Below are 22,764 nucleotides of genomic sequence, written 5' to 3'. Positions count from 1 at the left end.
AGTTAAAAATTTTTAATTAAGTAATGAAGAAATGACGTGGTAAATTACTGAGTGCTATAAGTGAGCTGTTGAATTATATGTATAATTTAAAGTGAGTATGTGAAATATTCAAACACACATACACATATACTTCACATATACTTCCAGGTATGTAGAAAAACTTTGAAAAGGGTATATTTAAAGTTTATTTATTTTGAGAAAGACAGAGAGAGAGAGAGTGCTAGCAGAGTATGGGTAGAGAGAGAGAGGGAGAGAAAGAATCCAAAGCAGGTTCTGTGCTGTCAGCACAAAGCCCGATGTGGGGCTTGAACTCACACACTGTGAAACCATGACCTGAGCTGAAATCAAGAGTCGGATGTTTAACCGGATGAGCCACCCGGGCGCCCCTGAAAAAGGGTATATTTAATAGCAATAACTTCTTGGGAAATGGACTTGGGAAGTGGAGAATGTAGAGAAAGAATTTTCACTTTCACTTTCAACATGTCTGCATTCGATTTTTTGCAATGAGCATATATTAGTTGCATAATTCAAAAATGAGCATTGTTAAAAGTTAGAAACACTGTACTGGTTTTACAATGATCTCGTGATGTTTTAGTTAAAGAGTAAATAAAGCCAGTCATTCACCTAAATCTACCTCCTCCTACTCCTTGCTTCCCAATGTGGTGCTGTAGCTACTGGGTCAAGTTAAACGGGCCCAGTTTGTGAATTTGACAGTCTCTAAATCTGAAAGGTAACGAATTCTAACTTTGTCCAATTGATTTACTCCGTATCTCCCACACAGAAGACATGCCTGGCACACGGTGTGTTCCATCAACATCTACAGTTAGAATGGAAGTGACCTAGAGGCTTAAGGGGGGGAAGAAGACTGACCAAGTCCTAGAACTACAGAGTTTAAGATCCAAGCCACCCTAGCATTTGTAGAGAAAGCTCTACCAGGTCCTACAACCGTGAAAAATAAAGGCTATGTCTCACTTGAAGTTCCAGATGAGAACTCTTGAGTTAGGATTCTTTTTTCTGACTTAAGAAAAATGCCTGTTTCTTCCTAGGTGTCCAAGCCTTAACGGCTGCAGAAGGTGGAAAATGATTTGGCTCCACGGAGGTTTGTAGCAATAACTCATCCTTTGAGAATCTTCATTCCATCTCAAGGACATGAGGCATGTGGCAGGTGTGGGATGGAATTAGGAGAAGGACCCGACACGACAGCTCAAGATGTCTGATTTTCCTCCCAACTCTGTTATCTTATACTGCACTACCAAATGCAAGTCCAACAGAAGCAATTTCTAGTCCCTCCTATAGCTACTAGAGTCTGTAGATGCTTTTTTTTTTTTTAACGTTTATTTTTGAGAGAGAGAGAGAGAGAGAAAGCATGAACAGGGGAGAGGCAAAGGGGGGCGGGCAGAGGATCTGAAGCGGGTCTGTGCTGGCAGCAGAGAGCCTGGTGCAGGGCTTGAACTCACGAACTGTGAGATCATGACCTGAGCAGAAGTCAGACGCTCAACCAACTGAGCCACCCAGGCGCCATTTTCTAAGGAAACAGTTGATCTCCAGAGAACTCTCCTTATTTAATGAAGAGTTTGGGGTGACATTTCTCACAACCCAGAGAGTCAAACATTTTTAAAATCGGTCCACATCCAATGTTGGCAAGGATATGGGGCAATGGAACTGGTGGGAGTTTGGCGATATCTAGTAAAGTTGAACGTGCTCCTACCAGGGGTTCTCCACTGAAGCAGAACAAGCCCTGCATATGTCCCCCACGTGCAAACATACAACCAGGGGCTGGAGGTTGTTAGGAAAATTGCACAAAATATTATCGCGGCGTTGTTTACCATTTGTGACAGCAAGGCATTGGAAATAATGTCCATCACTGGAACAAATCAACTGGGGTATATTCCTACAATAGGGTAACGTTAAACAGTGACCATGAGTGAACTGCTCACCACGTGCACCAAAAGGGATAGATCACAAAAACATAATGTTGACTGGGGAGAAAAGTGAGTTAACAAAAGAAACAACAAGATTGTCCATTTGGACAATATTCAAAAACAAACAAACCTAAAATCGTATGGTTTTGGCAAATACGTTTAGGCGGCAAAGCCATTTTCAAAATGAAGGGAAATGCTGAATACAAAACTCCCAACTGTGGATAGTGGGGAGGAGGAAGGGAGGAGGACGATCAGGATGTACACAGAGGCTGCTTGAGTGATACTGGCCAGCATTCTGCTTTTAAAACTGGATGATAAGCTCATAGTAGTCATGTCATTATTGTTTAAAACGTACATGTTCATTACAGACTCTTTCAAATGGGTTATATACCTCCCGGTAACATTTAAACAGTGATATAGGAAGCAAGCAAGTGGTCAGTTATTGATTTCAACAACAAATAATCAGTAGAACAAGAATAATGATATTGAGGGGCGCCTGGGTGGCTCAGTCAGTTGAGCGTCCGACTTCGGCTCAGGTCATGATCTCACGTTCCATGAGTTCGAGCCCCACGTCGGGCTCTGTGCTGGCAGCTCGGAGCCTGGAGCCTGCTTCTAATTCTGTGTCTCCCCCTCTCTCTGCCCCTCCCCTGCTCATGCTCTGTCTCTGTCTCAAAAATAAATAAAAACATTAAAAAAATTAAAAAAAATAAAAAGAATAATGATATTGATCATCTGACTCTTGGTTTCAGCTCAGGTCGTGATTTCTGAGTTCGTGGGCTCAAGCCCCAGCATCGGGCTCTGTGCTATTAGCGAGGAACCTACTCGGGAGTCTTTCTCTCTCTGCCCCTCCCCCACTCTCTCCAAATAAATCAATAAATAAACAAAATTTTTAAAAAAACAATAATATTACCTGGTATTTATATAGCACCTTTAAAATTACAAAATGCTTTCACATACACTATTTCATTTATTTCTCACAACAGTGTTGGCTGCTAGATAGTATTAACCCAATTTTCATCAAAAATATGCTGAGATAGGGGCGTCTACATGGCTCAGTCGGTTAAGCGTCCGACTTAGGCTCAGGTCATGATTTCACAGTTCCTGAGTTCAAGCCCAGCATGGGGCTCCATGCTGACAGCTCAGAGCCTGGAACCTGGTTTGGATTCTGTCTCTCTCTCTTTCTCTCTCTCTCTCTGCCCCTCTCCTTCTCGCACTCTGTCTCTGTCTCTCTCAAAAATAAATAAGCATTTAAAAAATTGTTATTTTAAATATGCTGAGATACAGAAAGACCTATTGAGTTGCTCATTTAATAGTTAAGTGTCAGGAAAAGAAAACCTTAAATTTCTGATACCAACGCAACAGTTGCCTATAATTTATATGTTTACATGTATTATTAGTAATACTGTGTCTCTGGTTGAATTATAGTAATGAGTGACATTTATTGAGTACTGAGTACTATTCTGCGTGCTTATGTGCTTTCTATCATTATTCCTCACAACAGACAGGTACTATGATTATCCTGCCTGTTTTATAGGTGAAGAAACTGGTACAATGTGATTAAGTAACTTGTCCACAGTCACAACTGGCAAACAGATCTAAATGTCTCCCAGCTCGGGTCCTTTTTTTTTTTTTTTTTAAAGGTTTAATTCTCCTTTTTTTTAATTAATTAATTTTTTAAAATTATTTCAGGGAGAGAGTGAGCAGGAGAGAAGGGCAGAGGGAGAGAGAGAGAGAGAGAGAGAGAGAGAGAGTCAGAGTCTTAAGCCGTCTCCACGCCTGACATGGGACTTGATCTCAAGACGTTGGGATCATGACCTGAGCCAAAATCAAGAGTTGGACACTCATCTGATTGAGTCACCCAGGTGCCCCCAAGTGCAGGTGCTTAACCAGCATGCAACTCTGCCTCCGTAATTTTTTCTTCTCCCTCCAACCTCCCCATTCAGTTGGTGGGCAGAATATGCAAGACTTTTAGCAGTTATGGTAGATCTTCATTATTCACGAATTCCATGTTTGTGAATTTGCCTATTTGCTTAAATTTATTTGTAACCCCAAGATTAATATTCACCAAACTTCCCACAGTCACTCTCAGACAGGCACAGAGTGGCAAAAGACTCACCAGAGGGGCGCCTGGGTGGCTTAGTCGGTTGGGCCTCCGACTTTGGCTCAAGTCACGGATCCAAGGTCCATGAGTTCGAGCCCCGTGTCAGGCTCTGTGCCGATGGCTCAGAACCTGGAGCCTGCTTAGGATTCTGTGTCTCCCTCTCTCTCTCTGCCCCTACCCCACTTGCACTCTGTCTCTCTCTCTCAAAAATAAATAAACACTAAAAAAAAAAAAAAAAAGAAAGACTCACCTGAAATGCACATATACAGCTGAGATTGAACAAGATAGTGCCATGCCTTCCTGTTTCGCTTTTCATATTGCAGACAAATGCCCCTCTCAGTCTATGTAGTGCTAAGACTTTTGCATGTTTCATGCTTTTTCTTGGAAGTTTTCCTGTTTAAAATAGCCCCCCCAGGCATAGTGCAGAAGCTGTGCTATGTTTCTAAGTGCAAGAAGCCCGTGATGTGTCTTACAAAGAAAATACACGTGTTAGGTAAATTTCATTCAAGCATGAGTTATAATGCTACCGGTAGAGAAGTCAGTGTTAATAAACCAAGAACATACACTGAGGCTCATGGGTGGCTCAGTCAGTTAAGCATCGGACTCTTGATTTCAGCTTATGTCATGATTTTACGTGCATTGACAGCACAGAGCCTGCGTGGGATTTTTCTCTCTCCCTCTCTCTCTCTCGCTCTCTCTCTCTCTCTCTCTGCTCCTCACCAGCTCTCTCTCTCTCTCTCAAAATAAATAAATACACATTTAAAAAAATTTTTTTAAAAACACGATGTACGCCGAATAAGATGTCTTTCAACAGAAACACATATAAAACAAGTTTATGCAGTTGGCCCTTGAACAACACGGGTTTGAACTGGGCAGTTCTACTTGTACATGGCTTTTTTTTAAAAAAATAAATAAATACAGGACAGTACTATAAATTTATTTTCTCTTTCGTATGATTATCTTTTTTTTTAATTTTTTTTTAACGTTTATTTATTTTTGAGACAGAGACAGAGCATGAATGGGGGAGGGGCAGAGAGAGAGGGAGACACAGAATCGGAAGCAGGCTCCAGGCTCTGAGCCATCAGCCCAGAGCCCGATGTGGGGCTCGAACTCACGGACCGCGAGATTGTGACCTGAGCTGAAGTCGGACACTTAACCGACTGAGCCACCCAGGCACCCCTCGTATGATTATCTTAATAATGTGTTATTTTCTCTTGCTTACTTCATTGTAAGAATACAGCATATAATACCTATACAAAATGTGTGTTAGTCTAATGCTAATTCGCAAGGCTTCTGGTCAATGGTAGACTATTAGTAGGTAAGTCTAGAGAGAGTCAAAAGTTATATATGGATTTTTGACTGTGTGAGGGGTCAGCACCCCTAACCTCCATGCTATTCAACTATCAACTGTATAGGGATCTGTTGACCAAAATACTGTGACCAGATGACAGAATGTAAATCTGCATTCATTTCCCCAAGCAGCAATCGTTCTGTATCTGCACAGCATAAATTACCACTAATACCAAAAGAATAGAGCATTCACGAGGGAACATGGTGGCCAAGAGGAGGGGGTCTGGAGGCCAGCTGTCTGGTTCTAGTTCTGCCATTTACACAGTAGTGTGAACGTGGGTAACTCCTCAGCCTCTTTGCAACTCAGTGTCCTTTTTGACAGTGAGATACTAGTATTAGGATCTTTCGCATCACTGGGGAGTGCTGGTGCTTAGCACAGTGTTGGTAGATGTGTTCTCAGTGTGTAAGGTCTTACTATTATCGATACTGATCTACGTTTGAGATAAGAATTCTCATGTTTGTTTAGGTAAAGATAAGCATTGACACATTTATTTTCAGTAGATCAGTAGTTCTGCTGCTTCACAGCAGAGAACATAATAACTAAAGGGGAGTTACTATTCTGACATCATTTTTTCCTTAATGGCGGGCAAAAGTGGTGAGTACATAAGGAGCACTGTATCTGAAATGGCTATGTGTGATACTGTGATTTATAATAAGAAATATATATCCTGATCTCTGCCCCCAGTTCCTTACACAGAGCTGCTAAAACCCTTGTAAATTCCTAAGTGGGAAGAGCATTGGGAGCGTTTGTTCTAGGAGTGCTTGGGTGGCTCAGGCAGTTAAGCCTCCACTTCGGCTCAGGGCATGATTTCGGAGCTCGTGGGTTCGAGCCCTGCATCGGGCTCTGTGGTGACAGCACGGAGCCTGGAGCCTGCTTCGGATTCTGTGTCTCCCTCTCTCTCTCCGCCCCTCCCCTGCTCACACTCTGTCTCTAGCTCTCAAAAATAAATAAACTATATAAAAAAAAAAAAAAAAAAAAGAGCATTTGTTCTGTATGTTTGGTCTTTGAACCTGATTCCTGACACAGGGGTCCTGAAATTCTTGTAATCTCTTGGGTGATAGAGGTGTCTTGGGTTCTTATGAGGCAGCTCTGGGTGGGCTCCTGGATAGCTCCTGGATGAGGGCTCCGGAAAGACCGAGCCATGGTTAGAAGCTTGAAATGTTCAGCCCCATTCCCCATTTTCTCGAGAAGGTAAAAGAGTGGGAGAAGGCATTAATAATTGATCTTGCCTAGGTGAGGAAGACTCCATAAAAATCCGCAAAGTATGAGGTTCAAAGAGTTACCAGGGTGGTGAACACATCCACACTGGGAGGGCTCTAGTAAGTAATGGAATCCAAGGGGGAGAAGGTCATGGGAACGTCCGACTCGTAGCCAAGAGGGACAGAAGTTGTGGGTAACCTGGGGACCTACTACTTGGGATTGGCACCCGAAGCGAAGCGCAGTCTTGTGGGACTCGGTCCTTGATCTGCGGGATGCGATACTATCCAGGTAGACAGCTGGAGTTAAACTGACACCGGCTGGCCTCACAGAATGGTTTGGTTGTGGGAAGAAAAATAAAACCCACAAGTGTGGTGGCCAGACGTGTCAGAAGTGAAATGTCGGCTGTATGAAAATAAAGGAGACACGCAAAAGATGGAGAATTGGGTTTTTTCCCCTCTACGGAGGGGAACGCTGGGTGGTTTCCCAACTCAGTAGCGCCACCTTCTGTCCCCTGCATCCTAGTGAAAACGAAATGGGGAAGAAAAGAGAAAGAAGAAAGGAAATGGAGAAGACATTTTCTAAGTAATGCACAAGTAGGATAACTAACCTACAAAATCCACCAAAATTTACTCACAAAATTGTGTAGAGACCTGTGTACCCCACAAGTGTCCTGAGTCCTGTCCCCACCAGAAAAAGTCCCTATGGTTTCTCATCAGATTAGATAAGCACAAACGGAAAGGCTTGCCCCCATGTCCACTTTCAGTTCATGGAATTAAAGTCACAGAGGGTGTTCTTGAAAAATGCAGCTGCACTCAGTTTACTTCCCTTTCAATCTCCCTTCCTTGGCTCTCCTCGGTACATACTATAATAGAAAATTAATAACCAATAGGGCTGCCTGGCTGGCTCAGTAAGAAAACATGAGACTCTTGATCTTGGGGTGGTGAGTTTGAACCTCATGTTGGGTGTAGAGATTACTTAAGTAAATAAAACTTAAAAAAAAGAAAATTAATAACTGGTAAATCAATAAAATATTTAATTTTCTTTAAGTCACTCAGATTTGAGTGACTGACTTACCATGTCAAATCTGGCTGACTTCTTTCAAGATCCATGACTATGTGCATCAAATATTTGTTATATTGATGCGATAAACTGGTTTTTTGTTTTGTTTTGTTTACTTGTCAACTGAATTGTTTTCATTTCTGGGTGACTTTGTTCTTCAAATTGTATTCCTACTTGGTTTTATTATAACTATGTGCATAATTTGTCAGTTATACTAGAGGAAGAAGAGAGTACATCTAATCTACATCCTTAAGGGCCAAAGGTTAGGGTTTGATTTGGCAGAAAGGACATGACTTAACAATCAGAAAAGAACATTCTGTAAATTATTTGTTACACGTCCAAGATGGGAGAATGGCTGTGATATAATAGACGATTAGAAGCCATGTGATTTTTTTTGGCATAATAATCGCTAACATTTATTGAGAGCTTATGTGCGTGTATTAATTTATTCCTAACAATCCTACAGAGTACAAGGAATATTCCCCCAATGGGTCATTGCGCAGCCAGTAAAGTACAGACCATTGTAGGTACTTCAAACAGGGTATTTGATATAAGGACTTGGTTACAAAAGTGTCAGAAGGAGTAGAGGAATCAAAAGGGAGAAAATGATGTAACCGCAGGAGATGGAATTCCCTAGAATTGGAAGAGAAACACGGAGAAGGGTGTTACAAGAATGGGCAAGTGTGCACTTGTCTTTGAGGCTGAGGGCTCTTGGTGCTGCTTAGCAGGAATGTAGGAACTGACAGGCCTGAGACTGCTACAAGAACCAATAATCCCGCTAGAGCCCACGGCTGCCAGCAGCTGCCACAGCCAGCCTCCCACCTCTCATCTCCATTGCCGAAATCACCAGAGTTGTCTCCTGCTAGGGTGGCCACAATTTAAATGATTCCACTTTTAATCTCTTTCCGTGTGTGTTTATGTTAAATATATGTGTTAAATATATGTGTTATATATTAAAACTATATATATATATATGTATATATAATATGTATTCTATTTTAATACATTTTTAATATGTATTCTATTGTGCAATTTTTGTCCTTTTACCTTTAAAATAGGTTTGCAATATCAGGCGCTTGGTTGCCTCAGCTCGTGGGGCACGCAGCTCTTGACCTCTGCGTCATGAGTTCGAGCCCCACATCGGGCTTAGAGATTACTTAATAAATAAATACGTAAATAAATAAATAATAAAATAGACTTGCAGTCGTTGCGAACAAACTAAGTTCCAGAATTAAATCTGATTCCCTTCACTTTTCACCGTCCATTAGCACACGAGCATGCCCCTCCGGCAGAGCCTATCCAGAACTCCACCCGAGAGAAGGTCTATAGAATGTGGTTCCCAGGCTTCCAACAGAGAGATCATAAGGAAGGATGGGAATGGGCTTAAGTCTCGATAGATAAAACCTGACACAATCCCTGTTTTGCAGGTGAGGAAATGAAATCACAGAGTTTAAATCATTTCTGTACAGTCACATAATTAAGTGGCAGAGCTGGGATTCAAACTGTTTTCATCAAAGTCCTTAAGGACAGAAACTTTGTTGTATTTTGATTTTTAATTCTCTCAGACAAAACAGGCTAGAAATTCTATGACTCCAAAATGTTCAATTTGGCCAGGTGAGTACAAATTGCCATCACCGAAGACGTAGAATTATCAGCAGCTCATAGAAGGTTTTAATATGACTGACTTTGAAATATACATTCAAAACTTCATTCTTTCTAAAGAATGCATCTAATCTCTGCTTACATGTTTATAATCAGATATGTAAAAGAAACAAAACAGAAGATCACCGCATAAATCTCCCCAAATTTTCCACATTATACCACAAGAACCATGTGGTAAGGGACAGACATGTTATAAGAAGGGACAGACATCATCCAAAAACAGGAGTACTATTTACAAGATGTTTTCAGTAATTTTCTTCCCGATCTGAAAATCTAAGGAATACAACTGGAAGTTCTCTAACTGGTTTTAATTGCTTTATAATCTTTAGAAAGGCAGGAGTCGAGGGGTGCCTAGGTGGCTCAGTCGGTTGAGCATCCGACTCTTGATTTCTGCTCAGGTCGTGATCTCACAGTTCGCGGGTTTGAGCCCCACATCAGGTTCTGCACTGACAGTGTGGAGACTGCTTGGGATTCTCTCTCTGCCCTTCCTCGGCTCGCGTGTGTACACGCGAACTCTCGCTCTCTTTCAAAGATAACAAATAAATATTTAAAAAATTAAAAGTCAACATCCTTTTCAACTATTCCTTCCTTCATTCGTTGGTGCCCCAAACATGTGTTATACCAAGCACGTAGCAGGTACTGGAGATAGAAACAAAGTCATGGTCTAGTAGGGAAGTAAGACAGACAAATTATTTTTTTCTACGCTACTGGCACCTATAACATTTCTACCCATTTTTAAAGTTCAGCTCAAGTGCTACCTTTTTCAGGGCATCATCTTTCTCTTTGCTTCAAGAAGAATTAGCCTTTCTCTCTTCCATGTTTACAGGGCAAATTGGGAATCTCCTAGCAGCCCTTAGTATGTAATAATTATGTAACTCTCTCATTGCTTCTGTTTCACCTAGTGCAAAAGCATAGTGTCTATAGTAGGAACAGGGTAGTGTTTGATACTGAACTTAATGATAAAGACCTCACCTTTTGCAAATGGAAAAAAAAAACTCTCACCACTGTTGGTGGGAGTGTAAATTGATGGAATCTCTTTAATGGGAAATTATATATCTTTCAAAAATGTAAATGCACAAACTCAGCTTTAACAATTATAACTCTGGTAACCTATTCTACAGAAATATTCATAGATGTGTAAAATAAAAGAGTATTCGTTGGAGCATTGTTTATAACCGCTTTAAAATTTCATGGGGCGCCTGGGTGGCTCAGTCGGTTAAGCGTCCGACTTCGGCTCAGGTCATGATCTCACACTCCGTGAGTTTGAGCCCCGCGTCGGGCTCTGGGCTGACAGCTCAGAGCCTGGAGCCTCCTTCCGATTCTGTGTCTCCCTCTCTCTCTGACCCTCCCCCATTCATGCTCTGTCTCTCTCTGTCTCAAAAATAAATAAAAGTTAAAAAAAATTAAAATACTCCTTTAAAACAATAATAAAATAAAATTTCATAAAAACAGAATATCCATCAACAGAGGAATAATTGATTAACTGGGATAATATGGAGCAAATTAAAAAGCATGATGTGGATTACTATGTCCTGATACGAAAAGATAAATAGAAAAAGCAGAATAAGACACGTGTAATGAAATTGCACTTATATAAATGAAAGAGATTACCACTAGGGAGTGAATATAGGATAACTGGATGTTCTGGAAATTTTGGTTTCCATTTTAATCCTTCTATATTTAGAGGGGTTTTTTTGTTTTGTTTTTTGTTTTTTTGCCATGGGAATGAATTATCTTAAGTATATATGTGTGTGTGTGTGTGTGTATACACATACACACACACATATATATGTATATATACGTACATACACTTGTGATAATACTATCTGTTGTATGCTTAGTATTTGTGCTTTCTGAATACCTTCATTATTCAACGTTTCCAAATACTAGATCAAAAAACAGAATATAATTAATAGAATTACATGCACTAACATGGAAATATGTTCTGCTATATTGTTAAGCAAAAAAGCAGGTCATAAAATCACATGGAAATTATGATCCCATCTTTGTTTGAAACTACCTTTTTAGGGGCGCCTGGGTGGCTCAGTTGGTTGAGCGTCCGACTTCAGCTCAGGTCATAATCTCGCGGTCCGTGAGTTCGAGCCCCACGTCGAGCCCCACGTCGAGCCCCACGTCGAGCCCCACGTCGAGCCCCACGTCGAGCCCCACGTGGGGCTCGGGGCTGATGGCTCAGAGCCTGGAGCCTGCTTCCGATTCTGTGTCTCCCTCTCTCTCTGCCCCTCCCCCATTCATGCTCTGTCTCTCTCTGTCTCAAAAACAAAAAAAATAATAATTAAAAAAAAATGAAACTACCTTTTTATTTTTATTTCTTAAAGATTTGATTTTTAAGTAATCTCTATACCCAACATGGGGCTTGAATTCACAACCCCAAGATCAAGAGTTGCATGCTCTATCCACTGAGCCAGCCAGGCATCCCTGAAACCACCATTTAAAAGATACGTGTTATGAGGCACCTAGGTGGCTCAGTCAGTTAAGCGTCTGACTCTTGACTTCGGTTTAGCTCACAATCCCAGGGTTGTGGGACCAAGCCGGAGTTGGGTTCCGTGCTGAGCGTGGAGCCTGCTTGAGGTTCTCTCTTTCCTTCTGCTTCTGCTCTTCTGCCCCGCTCGTGCGTGCTCTCTCTCAAATATACATAAATACATTAATTACTTACTTAATTAATTAATTAAATTCCATGGTGATTTCTCTGCAAACAGGAGGAGGAGCAGATACGGTTTGGACAATAAGTTGATTAATATGGACTGAAGCCTTTACCATAGGCAAGAGTGTTCAAATACATTTGACCCAAATGAACTTTATTTCACATGCATATGCGTAAAGGAATAACGTGAGCGAGAATTCTTTCCAGTGTATACTTCAAGCAGGAATCATTGCACGAGGTCCCGCTTCAATCTTCTGCACTCCTTCCTGATGAAACGATCCAATTGACGGACTCTTCTGCCCATTCCCAATACCGGAAGCACTCTCCCACGCCCCCCTGCCTCTCTCCTTTTGCTCCATTTACACACTCTAAACAGCATGCCCGCTTCTGGTGTCTATAGAAGTCTTTAAGGACCTGCCCAGCTCTTACTTCTACCTTAAGACTTTCCAGGATTGCCCCAGACTAAATATACCCTTCCCTGTTATTTTCTACTATTCTACTTCTACTGGTATCTCTGCCGTTATAGTCTGGGTTGTATTACAGTTTTGTAGTGTATGGGTGCGTATTCCTACCAGATTGTGAATCTCTCAAGATTAGGGCATAGCTCAATCTGACTTCGGTATGGCTTGCTTCTTTCCACATGTTAAGCATTTAAGGGATGCTGTTTGAGAGCGTTAAGGGATGCCGTGCGGGGCGTTCGTCCCAACTACTCCTCACCTCCACCCTCACAGATGGCAGGGCCATTTTAGTGCGTTTCTAAAGCACAAGCCCAAACCTACAAAGCAAGAAGCTGATTACAGAAGTACTTCCCTCTTTAGCCGTATTCTGTCCCACAGAAATCATCTGAGAAGTATGCCCTCCCACTTCCGTTCTTTTACTCTCCTTATCTGAGACATTCATACATGACTCACTTTGAAACTCATCCTCCAAAGTCAAATAGGAGTCAAAAGTGAGGAATTCCGTCTATCGTCATCAAAAACGAAGAGAGAGGGGAAAGAGGAATGGTTCAGCAAGTTTCCTAAATATACTTCATAACTTGATTGTGGGTAAGAGTGAAGACCAGACTGGACGTGTGGGGACCTCCAGGCTGGTGCTGAAACCTTCAGCTACCATCTCAGGTTTTTGGTAAGAAAAGCTTACATCCACCTGGTCCCTGGTGCTTGTTTTCCTTGTTACGGATAATGGTTTGAGGGTCGTTATCCTCTCCCTCCCCCCCCCCCATTCCTTCCCCAGCTTGTATTGCTTTTGTTTTATCCCCACATCCACCTCTCTTTCTCTAAATATCCCACATTCTATTTATTTTTCTTCTTATAGTTTCATTCTAGAACTAATAGTGAATTTTCATACCATTTTTTTCTCTCTTAAATTGGCTCTTTCTCTTTTTGAACTATGATTCCAGCTTTCCAAATCAATGGTTTTGTTTCTCAAATCGGTGACCTATTTTTTCTTTATGTATATATATATTTTTTTTTTTTTCATTCCACTTTCTCTTTTTTTTCTTTTATTCTTTGGCTTATTCCTTATTGTTACCGACTGTCATCCTATCACTAGTATTTGATTCTGGAATCTGCTTTCTCTCCCTATCATAATTGACTTTTAGCTTCAGGATTTCCTTTATCTTTTTAAATACTTTCAGCCAATTCAGTATTGAAAATTAAAAAGAAGAAAGGAAAGAAAGAAAGGAGCTCTACCAATCTTAAATGCAGAGATATTTTTCAGTCAAAGCACTTGGAGAAATGTAAAAAGTTATCTTGTTCTGAAATACTTTTTTTTTTTTTTATGTTTATTCATTTCTGAGAGACAGAGAGAGAAAAAGAGCAGGGGAGGGGCAGAGAGAGAGGGAGTCACAGAATCCGAAGCAGGCTCCAGGCTCCAAGCTGTCAGCACAGAGCCCGATGCGGGACTGGAATCCACGAACCATGAGATCATGACCCGAGCCAAAGTCGGACATTTCACCGGCTGAGCCACCCAGCCGCCCCTCTTTTCAGTCTTTATTATTTCAGTTGGTGCAGTTCTCCATACCTTTCCCTTTATTAGCAATACCAAAGACTTTTTAGTTCTGTGATTTTCTCTAGTAAAAGGAGTATTGGTGTGAAAGGCATTGGTCCTAAAATCTCAGAACCCTCCTAGTTGTGAATGTGTGAAAGTCAGCTAATTTGCTGAGTGTCAGCGTCAAAAACTGCAAAATAAAACTAGAGACAAGGAAAGATGATTACTAAGTTTCCCTTGAGCCCTAGCTTTCTCTGATTCCACCCTTCTCTCAATATTTTCTGGATCTCCGCATTAATATGTGTGTTGGAGTAGGACCCCGGACCAGGGTACCTGCCGTGCACAGCAGGGAAGGAAGGGCTCCTGATGGGACTTGAATATTGTGTGGGTAAGGCTACAGAGAGGGGAATGAGAATCACTTCTTCTTTTTTATTATTTTGTTGACTCAGTTATTTTAACTTCTGCTAATCATGGAAGGCCCTATGAAAACATCTGGTTAAGTCAGCAGAATGACTCCGAAGCCACAAAATTATTTTGGGACTCTATGAAAGGAAACATAAAATGCTATTGCAGCCAGTAAGAACCGGGAACTGGAAAACCAAAGGGAAGTTAGAAGAGACAGCGTCTTTAATGGGTTAATGGATAGGAATAAGAATTTTAAATTTAGTTGGAAAAAAAAAAAAAAAAGTAAACCCCCAAATGAACATCCATCCACTGAAGTAATTTTTGACCTTTAGGTCATCATATAAGGCATTGTGCTAAATTCTGTAGAACGAGTACTTAGGAAGAGGGTTCATCTTTACCATCATGAGATTTAAGGCCAGCATAATAGATAAGACAGCCACGATAATAATTATAATACAAGACAAAATGTATCATTGCACAGATAATATGAAAGGAGATTCAACATACACGCATACACGCACAAATTTAAGAGGCTGAAGAACTAATTTCTGTTTGAGACTGTAAGAGAAGGTTTCAAGGAAGAATAATATTTGAGCTTGTTTTTGAAGAATGCCTAGGATTTCAACAGATAGAGATTAAGGATGCAAGACGGAGGAGGTTAAGGTTAAGGGTATAATTCCAGACAGAAGTAAACAACATGAGCCAGCATAGTGAGTTGTTCAGGAAAGCCGTAAGATAGGGTACATTTATGAGTCTTCAGAATTAAGGGAGAGTAATGTCACAGAGGTCAAGAGAATGGACTGGTGGATGAAAACAGAATAAGATGTTGCGATTTGTTCTTTCTTTCTTTCTTTCTTTCATTCTTTATGTGGAGGGAGGGGCAGAGTGAGAGAGAAAGAGGGAACTTTAAGCAGGTTCCACACTCAGCTCGGAGCCCGACACAGAGCTCAATCCCACAACCCTGGGATCATGATCTGAGTCGAAATCAAGAATTGGATGCTCAACCGACTGAGCCACCCAGGCCCCCCTGGATTTGTTATTTATATGTAATTTTAGCATAGCGATGGGGCAGAAGACAAATTAGAAAAGGTAAAAAATGAATGGTGGGAACAACAGACCCTGAAACAAGCTAGTCTCCTTGAAAAAGAGAAACTGCTAAAAAAAAGAGACTTGTGAAACATAACATCCTGGGACACCGGGGTGGCTCAGTCAGTTAACCAGCTCTTCTTTTTGGCTCAGGTCATGATCTCACGGTTTGTGAGTTCGAGCCCCACATCGAGTTCTGTGCTGGCAGTTCTCTCTCACCTTCTCCCACTCTCCCTGCCCCTCCCCCGCTCGCGTGCACACGCATGTACTCTCTCTCTCTCAATTCAAACCTCTCGTCCTAATGCAAAGTGTGATCCTAGATTGGCTATAACTGTGGACAAATCAGCTATCGAAGATATTTTGGGAATGATTGGAAAAACACTGGCTAAAGACTGAACATTCCTTAAGGTACAGTCTTACTGTATGATATGGAGACTAGCTGAAAAAAAAGAAAGCAGTTTATAAAACAATCTGCATGCCAGTTGATAGCAACATTATTCACAACAGCGAAAAGGTGAGAGCACTTCACATCAAGAGATGAATGGATAAATAAAATGTGGTGTTTACATAAAATGGAATATTATTTAGCCTTGAAAAGGAAAAAAATTCTGACACATGCTACAACATGGATCAGCCTTGAGAACATCATGCTGAGTGAAATAAACCAGACACCAAAAGACAAATGCCCAGTAGTCAAATACACAGTAACAGAAAGTAGAATGGTGTTTTGCCAGGGGCTGGGGGAAGAGGGAAGTGGGGAATTGTTGTCTAATGGGTGTAGAGTTTCAGTTTTACAAGATGAAAAAGTTCCAGAGAGTGATTGCACAATAATGTGAATATACTCCACACTGCTAAACTTTATACTTAAACATGGTTGGGGTGCCTGGGTGGCTCAGTCGGTTAAGCATCCGACTTCAGCTCAGGTCACGATCTCGCAGTCCGTGAGTTCGAGCCCCGCGTCGGGCTCTGGGCTGATGGCTCAGAGCCTGGAGCCTGCTTCCGATTCTGTGTCTCCCTCTCTCTCTGCCCCAACCCCGTTCATGCTCTGTCTCTCTCTGTCTCAAAAATAAATAAACGGTAAAAAAATAAAAAATGGAAAAAAAAATGGTTAAACAGGGGCACCTAGATGGCTCAGTTGATTGCGTGTCTAACTCTTGATTTCAGCTTGGGCCATGATCTCACGTTCATAGGGATGAGCTTAAGTCGGGCTCGGCACTCACAGCATGGAGCCTGCTTCAGATTTTCTCTCTTCCTCTCTCTCTACCCCTCCCCCACTCTTAACTCTAAACTTAAACTCTAAACTTAAAAAAAATGTTAATCTTTAAAAAAATGGTTACAATGGTAGATTTTGCATTATGAGTATTTTAACACAATTTTAAAAACTGGGGGGGGGGGGGCGCCTTGGGTGGCTCAGTCAAGCTTCCGACTTCAGCTCAGGTCACGATTTCACAGTTCTTGGGTTTGAGACCCACGTCCGGCTCTGTGCTGACAGCTTAGAGCCTGGAGCCTGCTTCTGATTCTGTGTCTCCCTCTCTCTCCGCTCCCTGCCCCCCCACTCACACTCTGCCTCTCTCTCTCTCTCTCTCAAAAATAAACATTAAAAAATTTTTTTGAGAAAAAAATGCATACATATATACATATGTGTATATATGTGTGCATATTTTTTGTTAATCAAAATTTGACAAAATTAGATCATTCCGTGCATATTAAAAATTTTTTTCTCAAAAATACATATGTGTATATATGTATGCATATTTATGATTATACATTAAAAAAACTAACAAACAAGACAGAAATGATGGGTGAGGAGGAAATCAATGCAGAGAGGGTAAACAACTCTTGAGAAATTTGAAAGCAAAAAGGGAAAGATGAGGTATCTAAAGACATAACTGAATCCACTGCACCTTTTTTGTGGCGGTGAGTCCTTCAAAGATCTGGTAGAGGGAATGGATGGAACTTCAACCCTCAAAGAAATGAGAATATGCTAAGTTAAAATCTTAACGTGGTGATGGAGCTTCACATTTGATGTGGTGATGGAGCTTCACAAAGCACTTTCATGGATATAAAGCTGGGAACCTCTGGTCTAGAAGTTATTGTTTGTTGGGGCGCCTGGGGGCTCAGTCAGTAGAGCGTCTGACTTCGGCTCAGGTCACGATCTCATGGTTTGTAGGTTCAAGTTCTGCGTCGGGCTCTGTGCTGACAGCTTGGAGCCTGCTTCGGATTCTGTGTCTCCCTCTCTCTGACCCTCCCCCGTTCATGCTCTGTCTCTCTCTGTCTCAAAAATAAATAAACGTTAAAAAAAAAAATTAAATTGATACAGTAGATTCTAATTGTCACAGATGTTTTTGTGTGGTCCAGTGTGAAGTCAAGGAACACAAACTAGGGGGGTCTGGGTGGCTCGGTAGGCTGAGCATCCAATTCTTGATTTCGGCTCAGGTCATGATCCCAGGGTCATGGGATCAAGCCCCATGTTGGGCTCCACTCAGAGCATGAAGCCCACTTAAGATTCTCTCGCTCTCCCCTGCCCCCTTGACCCTCGTATGCATGCTCTCTCTCTCTCTCTCAAAAAAAAAAAAAAAAAATTAAGAAAGAACACAAACTAAAACAGTGTGAGGACTTTTGTAGTTCATAATGGGGGAATGTTATAATCCCAAGCATATGCTTTTTTAACATTTTATTTATTTTTGAGACAGGGAGAGACAGAGCATGAACGGGGGAGGGTCAGAAAGAGAGGGAGACACAGACTGAAACAGGTTCCAGGCTCTGAGCTGTCAGCACAGAGCCCGACTCGGGGCTCGAACTCACAGACCGTGAGATCATGACCTGAGCCGAAGCCGGACGCTTAACCGACTGAGCCACCCAGGCGCCCCAAGCATATGCGTTTTTAAAACAGTAGTTTTAATATTTTTGTTTATATTTTTCTAGAAGTTCAGCAATGGAGTCTTTCTCTGCTGAGACCAATTCAACTGATCTACCCTCACAGCCCTGGTATGAACCCCAAATAATTCTCTCCATGGTCATTCTCAGCCTCACCTTCTTACTGGGATTGCCAGGCAACGGGCTGGTGCTGTGGGTGGCTGGCCTAAAGATGCAGCGGACAGTGAACACAGTTTGGTTTCTCCATCTCACGCTGGCGGACTTCCTCTGTTGCCTCTCCTTGCCCTTCTCCCTGGCTCACTTGGCTCTCCAAGGACACTGGCCCTATGGCTGGCTCCTCTGTAAGCTCATCCCCTCCATCATTGTCCTCAACATGTTTGCCAGTGTCTTCCTGCTGACTGTCATTAGCCTGGATCGTTGCCTTTTGGTACTCAAGCCAATCTGGTGCCAGAATCACCGCAATGTGGGGACAGCCTTCACTATCTGTGGATGTATATGGGTGATGGCTTTTGTAATGTGCATACCTGTGTTCATGTACCGGGAAACATTCACTGTAGGCAACCATGATATGTGTGGCTATGATCTTGGCTTCTACGGCTCATTAGATTATTCAGACTTCACCATTGATCTACTGGAAAATGGATCTCTTGACAACTCCATTGTTCAGCTGCCTGGAGAAATGGATGCAAGGCTGCAGTCTTTCTCTGAACGAACCAATGATCTGCCTTGGACAGCCAACACTATCTTCCATTCTCAAATATTTCAAAGACCTTCTCGACAGTCACTCCCTATAGATCCAGCTAATTTATCTAGTCAACCTCCATATGATAACTTATTTAAGCCTGCGAATGAGGTCTCACCTATAGTCCCCAGTGGGTTTCCCATTGAAGATCACAGAGCTAACCCACTCGATTTAGAGCTTTACTCTGACTCTTCCAGCAATTCCTCAGACTTGTATGAGCTATTCCAAGATTTCCAGGGTGATTATTTAGGCCAGTTTTCATATAACAATCAAGTACTAACCCCCCGGGGGGCAGTAACCATCACCAGACTAGTGGTAGGTTTCCTTCTGCCCTCTTTTGTCATGGTGGCCTGTTACAGCCTCATTATCTTCCGCATGCGACGGGGCCGCTTCACCAAGACTCGGATCAAAACCTTGAAAGTGGCCATGGCTGTGGTGATTGTCTTCTGCATCTGCTGGGCTCCATACCACATTGTTGGGGTCCTATCATTGTTTTTTGACCCAGAAACTCCCCTTGGAGAAGCTCTGCTGTCTTGGGACCACGTGTGCATCGCTCTCGCGTCGGCCAATAGTTGCTTTAATCCCTTCCTCTATGCCCTCCTAGGAAAAGATTTTAGGAAGAAAGCAAGGCAGTCGATGAAGGGCATTCTGGAGGCAGCTTTCAGTGAAGACCTCACACACTCTACCAGCTGTCCCCAAAGCAAAGTTTTTACGGAAAGAAATAGTATCAGTACATCTGTGTGAAAATATGGAGCGGTTGACCCCAGCAGAGGTTCTTAGGTATTCACCCAGTGTGCCATTTTCTAAAACAATAAGGGATATTGTGAGTAGGGGATTTCAGAAACCATCAAAGAATCAATCCAGAGGTTCTCAAAGTATGAGCCCAGGCTAGGGGCATCCTCATCACCTGGAAACTTGCTAGAATCTCCAAGAAACTTGCTGAACCAGAATGTCTGAGGGTGGGGCTCCAGAAAGTGTTTTAACAAGCTCTCTTGTTTCTAATGAACGCTAAACTTGAGAATTGTAAAAATTAGTCTATTTCTATCCCAACCGAAGCTAAATGAAACCAATGAGAAACTAGTCTGTTTCAAAATAATTTTTCCATCATGAAATTTTTTTTATCGTTATTTATTTTTGAGAGAGAGGGAGAGAGAGAGAGCATGAGCAGGGGAGAAGCAGAGAGAGAGGGAAACACAGTATCTGAAGCAGGCTCCAGGCTCTGAGCTGTCAGCACAGAGCCTGATGTGGGGCTCGAACTCATGAACCATGAGATCATGACCTGAGCTGAAGTTGGATACTCAATTGACTGAGCCACCCAGGCGCCCCAAATTTTTTTTAGTATTGTCTGAATCCCTCCCCACCAGATTCAATTTAAAACCATTCCATCTAGTCTTACCTGAGTGAAAGATGATCATTTATTTATGGCTCTGTTGTGGTGGTGGTGATATTTTTAAATGAAAAGAAGGTACAAAAAGAAAGAAAAAGTCTATGAAAACAAGCAGTTATGAGACTGAGTCTGGAAGCAGAGTACAATGTCAGATGCTTGCTATGTGCAATACTTCTGGATATAGGACATGGGAATTCCAATGGGAATTCCAAATTTCCATTATTCCAATTAAATAGGCATCTACTGTGTAAGGACAGGCTGCTAAGGCATCTGAAAACTTCCTCACGAAATGGCACGTGAGCTGTGGTTTGTGGAGTTTTCTATTTGTTTACTCAGTCTGCCTACTGAGAGAACCATCTCTCTTCCATTAGAGTTTTCTTAAACTCTATTCCCTTAATCCCACCCTACCCTGGCCTCTAAATCGTCTTCCATATTAGACTTTGTGCATCTAGTAACCTCTAATTTCATAAGAGTCAAACTTGAAACTTGCTTGAAACTAATGCTTGAAACTAATACCCTCGACACCCACCCCCCGCCCCCCCAAAGTCGTTTCAAGTGAAAAGGGAAAGAGGGTAGAGGACAGAGCAGCAATCCTTGAATTCATTGCCTGATGACTGAGTACCCCCCCGGGAAGACCATCACACTTTGGAAAGCATGGCTACAGGTGTAGATCATTCACCGGATGTGTATCTTGGGGCTTTTTAAAATTATTCTTTATCTTTTCCAAAGTAATACATGCACATAGTTTAAACAGCATTCCCAGCTTATACTGAAATGTAAGAAGTTTCCTGCCCCACTCCGCGGAACCAATCCCTCCTCCTACACCCATCTCCCAGAAATAACACTTGTAGCAATTTTAGATGTTTCTTCTGATGTTTACCATGTTAAGTCATGTGCTTATGCAGCTAGTTTTTTATACATGATAAAGTGACTTCTCGTTTTGGAAGATGAAGAATTTTAACCACATTCCTCATTTTTGTGTATCCATCATCCTAACATTCATTAACCATCATACGTTAATTTGCTCATGACCACACATTTTCTTCTCCTCTGTGGATCCATTCCAACCATATATATGGCTTTCCTTCCATCCTTGTTTCATTGTTAGAAAAAAAAAAAATTATTTAACTCTATCACCTTCTCATTTTTCTGGGTATATAAACTTGTATGTGTTCAAACTCTAAAATTCCAGGTTTCTTTGTACTACAACATAGCCTCATCTAAGTGGAATATAATTATTTAATCTAAAAAAAAGAGAAAATGAGATGTTTTAGACTTGCAAGATACTGTTATTTGTTCAATGGTTGAGGTAAGGATCGAGACTACAAATAGGTTATAAAATACTATGCAGAAAAATTGCAAATCACTGGGAATTCTTCCAATTGTGAGGTAACAATGTCTAACATGATGTAAGATTTGCAATGGCACCTTCCAATGTAATCTGTTTACCTAATTGATATGAATAAATGCTTTCTTTCTTGTGGTTCCTTGCAAGGCTGTGATTTGTGGATCCTCTTAATTGTCTGACACTCAGAATATATCATAATCTCAAGGCACCTGGGTGGCTCAGTCAGTTAAGGGTCTGACTTCGGCTTCGGTCATGATCTCACCGTTTTGTGAGTTCAAATCCCGTGTCGGGCTCGGTGTTGACAGCTCAGAGCCTGGAGCCTGCTTCGGATTCTGTGTCTCGCTGTCTTTCTCTGCCCCTCGCCTGCTTGCAATGTGTCTCTCCCTCTCTTTCAAAAATAGACATAAAAAAAAGTAAAAAGAAAAAAAAGATTCTCTCTCTCTCCCTCTGCCCCTCCCCTCCTGTGCACACATGCATGCTCTCTAAAATATATATAAATGTATTAATATATATTTAAATATATATTTATAAATTTAAAAAATATATATTAAATAAATATATTTGATAAAATAATTATAAATATATTAAAATTTAAATATATATTTTTATATTTTATATATGATATATACATATATATATCATAATCTCTAAATAAACAACAAATAAATCTCAGTGGGTTGCTATAGGCTTGCTCTAACAGCAATTAGCTAGGCTTCAGGAAGTCCCAACATATTTCACGAGACCGCGGGTAGAATTCCCAAACTCCTGCATTTAGTATATAGGATATTAGGGTGGAATGGCACAGTTATATTCAATAGTTGCTATTTCTGGGTTCCTTTTGAGAGTTCCAATCCTTGGAAATGTAGTCTGAAAAAAAAAATCCTACAACTGGAATTCCCTCGTTTCTTATGAAAAACCCGGTAAGTACCTGTAAGTACTGACAGGAAGTCTCACATGGAGAGCCAGCTCCTCC

At 41.5% G+C, this 22,764-nt stretch overlaps 1 protein-coding gene across 2 annotated transcripts; it reads left to right on the top strand.

Annotated features, from left to right (window-relative positions):
- The first annotated feature begins 12,778 nt into the window (after positions 1 to 12,778).
- Positions 12,779 to 21,926, top strand: C3AR1 (complement C3a receptor 1). Of its 2 annotated transcripts, none has more exons than XM_019464596.2 (2): positions 12,779 to 13,082; positions 18,366 to 21,926. In XM_019464596.2, exon 2 carries the CDS (start codon positions 18,373 to 18,375, stop codon positions 19,798 to 19,800), a length of 1,428 nt encoding a protein of 475 aa, XP_019320141.2. In that variant the 5' UTR covers positions 12,779 to 13,082; positions 18,366 to 18,372; the 3' UTR covers positions 19,801 to 21,926. The 2 variants fall into 2 exon arrangements, with proteins under 2 accessions (XP_019320141.2, XP_019320140.2); XM_019464595.2 differs by having other exon boundaries at positions 12,780 to 13,082; positions 18,363 to 21,926.
- The last annotated feature ends 838 nt before the right edge of the window (positions 21,927 to 22,764 follow it).

The sequence above is a fragment of the Panthera pardus genome, unplaced genomic scaffold, assembly GCF_024362965.1.
Source record: "Panthera pardus isolate Hobbes unplaced genomic scaffold, ASM2436296v1 HiC_scaffold_6, whole genome shotgun sequence".
NCBI lineage: Eukaryota > Metazoa > Chordata > Mammalia > Carnivora > Felidae > Panthera > Panthera pardus.
This window is presented reverse-complemented; position numbering and strand designations above follow the sequence as displayed.